General features: G+C 43.4%; 1 protein-coding gene across 1 annotated transcript in view; it reads left to right on the top strand.

Moving 5' to 3' along the window:
- SDAD1 (SDA1 domain containing 1) overlaps window positions 4,295-7,103 on the top strand; it is a 16,420-nt gene continuing 13,611 nt past the window's right edge. The window contains exons 1-6 of the mRNA XM_021395812.1: window positions 4,295-4,518; window positions 4,600-4,704; window positions 5,097-5,195; window positions 5,338-5,448; window positions 6,213-6,284; window positions 6,368-6,468. Of these exons, the coding sequence (XP_021251487.1) occupies window positions 4,429-4,518; window positions 4,600-4,704; window positions 5,097-5,195; window positions 5,338-5,448; window positions 6,213-6,284; window positions 6,368-6,468 (578 nt within the window). The 5' untranslated portion in view covers window positions 4,295-4,428. The remainder of the gene's footprint in view (window positions 4,519-4,599; window positions 4,705-5,096; window positions 5,196-5,337; window positions 5,449-6,212; window positions 6,285-6,367; window positions 6,469-7,103) is intronic.

Here is a 7,103-nt window from a genome sequence, read left to right as displayed (position 1 = left end):
GCATTTCTTTTTTCCCCTCCCAAATCATTCAGCAGCTGGGAAATACGTCTATCTAAAACAAATGTTGAGATGCTACTACAAAGCCAGGCACAAGCTGATTAGGATTCCCCTAGTGACACAAAGTCAGATCCAGACATTTTTAGCTACACAGTACACAAGTTGTATTTCCACAAGATGTTTCAGGTGGAAGCGCTAAAAGTCTCCACATCCTGTCAGAGTGATTGCCACCACAGACACATCTGTAGGAGCAGCCAGGCCAAAGAAGGGCAATGCACTCTACTTCACCTTCCTCCCCCTTCACAGAGCTCTTAGGAAAGAAGGCGGTGAGTGGGCACAGTCAGGACTTCAGGAAAGGCTTTTTTGCCTTTCCATCTGTAGGTGTTTATATCAAAGAAGCACTGCCCCAGACACTGCAAAGACTGTACTTCTTCACATATAAAAATACAAATGGGAGCTAATACTCAGTCCAAATGACCATTACATCCCTGACAATACTTTCATCTTTGCTGTATCTCCTGAATGGTACAAAAGTTATCTATCCCACCTGGAACTTCCCCTTTGAAATTAAGATCCATATCCATAGAAGGGGAAAGGACTGAGATCAGCAGGATCCTTGGATCCTAGTTAAATCCAGGAACAAAAAGAAGGCCAAGAGAACTAAAATCCAACTAGAGGATCTGGGAACTTCGGTTCCTCCTGAAATAAGGCCAGTAATAACTCAAAAGACAAAGGAAATCCAGGATAGACCAGTAGGGTTGGCACCTGGGGAGTGGCCCCCTGTGTATACCACATTACATGTAACAGTGTGCTCATACACAGCTGTTGAACTTATGGATTTGTTACAGCAACTTAAACAAAGAGCCTGAGAACGCATACCAGCCAGGCTTTTGAGATTATGGGATATGGGGGCTGAAAGTGTGGTAACTAATGGGCCTGAGATTTCCAAACTGGCATCCATTACCACACATCTGGCCCTCAGACAGAGGCTGTATGCAATGGTAATACATAATGAAGAAAACCATTCTTTAATTCAGTGGATAATGGCAGCATGTAGAATTACATACGAAAGTACTGGTTTATGAACCTCAATGGAAGAACTCCAAAATCATATGAGAACTAGGGATGAAGGAGGCCATTTATGATGATGCTTTTGAGAGTCCCTGACCTAGTTAAGTTCTCAGCAGGGATGAGGGACCGCATACTACAACAAGCCCCTCCCCACTGGTATGGCACACTGGTGCCCATACTGAACCCTTTAGTGGCCTTGGAGGCCATCATCCAACAAGCTTCTCAGTTGATAGCTGACCTGTGGGAGACAGAGTGCCTTCAGAACAGATGCAATATCCAAACACTGGAAGCGGTTGAGGTCCTCCCTGTAACTAAAACCAGGAGACCCACCCCATGGACTTCTCAATCGGGACCCATATGGGTATTCCAAAAGCAAATGCTTTATGACTTAATCCAGGCTGGAGTTCAATTTGCAAAAATTGATTGCCAGTCCCATCATGTCCTCATCTAGCTGTAATGGCAGTTGAAGGACAAGCAAAAGTTTCAAAATATCCCCCAAAAAGTGGGGGTGAGAATTACTGAAAAAATACCAACAAGAACGTATAACCTGGAAGATTTTCTAGATCCTGCTAAAAGGAAAAAGCCTCCTCAAGTGACCCAGGCTACTATGTCCAAGCCACCGGAGGAAAAAGAACTGGCAATTGCTCAGCTACCTGCATGACAGAGGATGCCAGCTGCCCTCCACCTAGGGCTCCCAGATGGTACCGGAGTTGAACTAAGTATTTTTTTGTTCCCAAAAGAATACACAGCAAGTTATGGCACTAGTTGACAGGGGTGCAGAAATGTCAATTATTACAGTGATCCAACAAAATTCCAGGGAGATAGGGTGATGACTGGTGGGTTTGGGGGACAGACCATGCCTGTAACTCAGACATGGTTGAGGTTGGGGTTTTGGTGTCTCCCACCCCTGGAGTATAAGGTGTTTATTGCCCTGGTCCTGGAGTATATACTGGGCATAGACATACTATGGGGTCTGACTCTCCAGACGACTGTAGGAGAGTTCAGACTGAGAGATGCATTAGTATCTGGGTGGTACAGGTGATGCTAAGAGGCCATGTGAAACATGAGCCTATTTTCTTGCCCAGTCTCTGCAGGATTACTAATACTAAACAGTACTGACACCAAGAGGGGCAAGAGGAAATCTCTAGAACAGTGATGGAGCTAGAAAAAGAAGGGCCTCCCTAATGTGGCCTCAGTGCCACATCTCCATGGTTCTTGAACACCTCCAAGGACGGTGACACACAACCTCCCTGGGCAGCCTGTGCCAATGCACTAACACTCCTTCTCAGAGTAAATTTTTCTTAATATCCAACCTGAACCTCCCATGGTGCAAATTAAAGCCATAAGGGACAATGTGTTGACCCATCAGCATGTTGCGCGTATTCCCAGTTTTGGTCCCCACCACCCCCATCCCAGCATTACATTACAATCTCGGAAACAGCATCATTAGACTAATTGTTACATCTCTTAAGGCATCTGTTACTCTCAAGTTCAGGCCAATATTATTGAGCCAAAGGAATATGATTTAAGTAGTAAATAACAAGTAGGTCTCTCTTTGATCAGTGCTAACAATCTGAAAGCTGCTTCCCAGAAGTCATGCTGCTAGCTGCTCAAGGGAAGGCAGATCTATGGTATCAAATAATCTTAGCTCAGACTACTGATCCAGCATGGAAAATCCCAAGAGTTTATATGGTTGTACAGGAGTACTGCTGCTTCTTGTAAACCACACTTCTGCCAGCAGCTAGTGATAATCAACAGAGACCATGCTGTGGCAGAAATGATGGCAGTCAGTGTAGGTGAGATACCTGAAAATGCTCCACACCTCTGCACCTTTACTCCGAATGGTGATGTTACTGACAGATCCAGACCTGCAAACAAGCTCCACGCTGCCTTGGCTTTGGGTGATATGACAGGACTTACTGCTGTTTCTACACCTGCATGGCTCATCTTCAATCTGTCAGTTAGAGCTGACCAAAGAGCTATGTTTGCACAAACTCAAGCAGCCAAAGACACACTCAGCAACTTCTGCACTGCTGGCGAGCAGGGTAACAAAGGAAACCCATTTGCTTACAAGTCAGTCTTTGGCAAGTGAAATGCAGCCGACATGCAAGGGATGGCTCAATGCTGCAGTCACTTAAATATGTGACTTAATCTCTTAGAAGGTTCCTGTGAACTTTGGAGAAGGCATATTTCCTGGCCTTCGTTACAATGAAAAATCACATCTGGAGGCCAGATTCCTCCATTTCCTGAGAGATATGCCTTTAAGGTCACAAAACCAGTGTATATCTCTTCTCGAAGCATGCAGATTTCTTGTGTCTCAACATGAATTTCTTTCCTTAATCCTAAACCATATTCCTCTGTTCATCTCTCTGAAGAAAACTTCAGTCCCTTAACTTGAAAGCTTAGCACCAGTTGATTAATGAATAATCACCAACTTAATCACTGCTTCCCAGAACAGAATCCCCATCTTTTTCTTCCTCAGACCTGTCCATTATTTCCTATACTGAAACAAATTTCTACTGCTAGACAATCAGGCAATTCATAAGTTGCCTTTAAGCACAGTTGGCTCCCTATTACAAACCACTTTCCCAAATCATTTGTCTTTTGGAATATATAGAAATGGTAATCATAATAAATCAGTAATTGGCATTTTTGCTCAAGGCACTAGCTGAAATTGTAGCTAACCTGAAAGAGGCATGAAAACACCGCATCAGAAAATATTTCATATATATTGGTAGCTGCAAAGCAGATAGACCATCGTTGTTTTGGCAACATTTTCAAAGTAGTCTTGATTACCCTATCAATGTGGAACTGATCCAGAGCTGCTTATCAAGGATTTTACAGGAACAGTATTACTCAAATCTAAAATGTATGCCTCCATTTCCTCTGCTTATTATCCAATTTTGACTGAACATGATTATGGCAGTGGAAGGATGCTCTGCTGCTCCTCTTTTGTATGATGGTCACTGTGTTCTATCAGGTGGTAATACTTTACAGGAACAAAAAGACTGCTTCAGTTCTAATTGCAGGTAGATTATTGTGTCAGGCCACTGCAGGTTTCTTGCCTCTTGAAACAAACTTTGCTCAAGCACAGCCAGACAGTGATGGGTTGGCGGTTGGACTGGATGATCTTAATGGTCTTTTCGAACCGTAAGGATTCCGTGATTCTTCTAAAAAGAACAGCCTGCGCTGACTGCCGGCACCCCCACCAAGCGGCGAGCACACGCAAGAAGCACTGTGAAGAAGCTCCGCTGTCGGACAAATTTGACCCTCGACGGTACCCGTCGCGGGGCGGGGCTAAGATGGCGCTGCCCAGTCGGTAGTTCACACGTTGGGTCGTCCGTACTGGGAGCCGGCGCTATGTCGGGCCGCCAAGGGAACAAGCTGCCCAGCAACCTGCCTCAGCTGCAGAACCTCATCAAGCGTGACCCCACGTCCTACACCGAAGAGGTAAGCGAGCGAGCGGCGGCGGCGGTGCGGTGGCGGGTGTTTTTCCGGCTGAATTAAAAGACCACCGCTCTGTGTTTCCAGTTCCTCCAGCAGTACCACCACTATCAGTCCCATGTGGAGATCTTCACCTTCCAGCCGGATAAGCCCAGCAAGGAGCTGGCGGAGCTGGTGATGTTCCTGGCGCAGGTAGGCCGGTTCCTTCTGATGGAGAACATGTGAGCTGCCATCGGGCCCCTGGCTGCTGCGTTGGCGTGCAGCCACATTTCACGGAGCTCTGTTGGTACAGCCCTTGGCCAGCCTCCTGTAAAACTGTATTTACCAAAATTGATGCGGTATTAGCTGTTTCCAGGAATACAGTTTTTTTCTTCTGAGCCTTTGAATGAATTTCTAAAATGATCTCATAACCACACCGTAAGTTTCACATCTGGGCATCGACAACTTACGTATCTTTATATGTAGTCAAATTGCTATTGTAAGAGTGGTTTTATGGGTTGCTTATAACGTCCCTCACCTTCCCACAGTTGTTTACTAACTGAGGGTTTTCAGCAGAGAGCTGACCCAAGCCTGTCATTGCCCAGGTTGCCCACTGCTACCCAGAACAGATGGCCAACTTCCCCCAGCAGCTGAAGGAGCTGCTCTCGTACCACCACACGGTGCTGGATGCCGACCTTCGAATGGTAAGGCCCATGCAAAAGGCCAATGGGGCAGGCTGTGCCCCGTGAGAGAGAAGTGCCTTGAGCTTGCTGTTGAGTCTTTTAATAAAGATGGCAGTTGAGAGGTGTTGTGAAATTCTGATTCTGATCTCTGTTTCTCATCCAGACCTTCTGTAAGGCTTTGATGTTGTTAAGAAACAAGAATCTGATAAATCCAACGAGTTTGCTGGAGCTCTTCTTTCAGCTGCTGAGATGTCACGATAAGCTTCTACGAAAAGTAAGCTGTGGTTACCAAGACTGGTCTTGACTTCCACTGGGTTTTGACTGGCTTAACAGAGTAATGCAGCCCTGGTGGACAGGTGTTCTGCTTTTCTTGTTAGTGAAATAATTAAGTTTCAGATAGCTCCGCTCTTTCAGAAACTGGAAGTGCCAAAGGGAAGACTTGGTCTATAAATCTTATTAGTAATGAAGCATGCTGCTGTAAATTTTTTTACATGCAGGACAAGCCTCCAATCTGTTGCATTTGCAATTAAGCAGCTAGTATGTGTCTACAAGTGAGAACCATAAGCATGTTCCTCTCAGAGCAGGAATTAATGAATTCTTTGTGAAACTTCTGACTTCTAAAAAAAGAAAAAAAGGCTGTTAAGGCTTTCTTTCAGATTTTCTGCCATAAGCATGAAATGAGTTGCTTTCCATGATCAGGATTATTAAACTTCCTATCAGAATGTGCCTATACTTGCATGAATGAAACAGGATTGGGATTTTTTTTTTTTAAGTTAAGCTTCATGTTATTTCTTTTCCTGTCTTACTGTTTGTACTGTAACTTAAGTACACTTTTTCAAACACATGAAAATCAAGCATATATGAAGACTCAAAGTAACTTCTTGTTGTTTTCCCTCTCCAGTTAAAAAGGGAAAATAGTATTATCAGTGATCAGTCTGGTCTCATTTTAGTACTCAGAGGCTGTGGGAAAATTGTGATGCATCTGCTGTGTTCACTGTGCAGCTTGCATAAGTTATTTCTTTGTCTTCTCTTTTACAGACTCTGTATACTCACATTGTGACAGACATCAAGAATGTAAATGCTAAACACAAGAACAATAAAATAAACACAGTAAGTATTTTATATTTCTGATGCAATCTACTACTTTGTGTTACAGAAGATTTGTAATAAATTTTTCCAAACTGTTTTCTTAGACACTGCAGAACTTCATGTACACTATGTTGAGAGATAGCAATCCAACTGCTGCCAAGATCTCCCTGGATGTGATGATTGAACTTTACAGAAGGAATATTTGGTAGGTTTGGCAGCCCCATATTGTTTCCCCATTTACTGTGGGGCACCCATCCTGATGTCACTTGTGGCATGCATTACAAGATGTAATGTGGAGAGTACTCGGACTTAATGTATTTATCTTCTTCATGTTCCAGTGGGGCTGTATTTTGTGGAGTGTGATCTAGTTGGGAAGAAATACTGTCCTGTTTTAAAGACTCAGAGTTACTACAGAAGTTGGATTCTTGACATTTAGTTGAAAATAATGTAAATTGTGCATATTGCAGTTGAAACAGAAGCTTTGTTCAGCTTTCTTGTTTGAGCTTCTGCATATAAGGCTGCTAGTATCAGCATGTGGCCTATACATACAGTGGAAAAAGGACTTTTTTCTATTTCTCTGAAGTCTGTAAGGTAATTCTAGATGAGTACTTTGAGTGAGTGGTCTTATTTTACTGTTGGTTTGTTGTTTGGTGGGTTTTGTTGGTTTTTTTTTTTTTTTTTTTTGATGAAACTATAATATGGAATCTTGTGTTTTTCCTAGATACCTTGGTGATGCAGCTATACCCTGAGAACTATTAGAGAGAAAACTGATGAGAGAAACCAATGTTGCTGAAAGGAAAAGACTTGCAGTTTTACCAGGGTTTTTAAATAAGTGAGACT

Source organism: Numida meleagris, chromosome 4, assembly GCF_002078875.1.
Source record: "Numida meleagris isolate 19003 breed g44 Domestic line chromosome 4, NumMel1.0, whole genome shotgun sequence".
NCBI classification, from domain to species: domain Eukaryota; kingdom Metazoa; phylum Chordata; class Aves; order Galliformes; family Numididae; genus Numida; species Numida meleagris.
The sequence above is the reverse complement of the archived record's forward strand: the minus strand, read 5'-3'. Positions and strand labels throughout refer to the sequence as shown.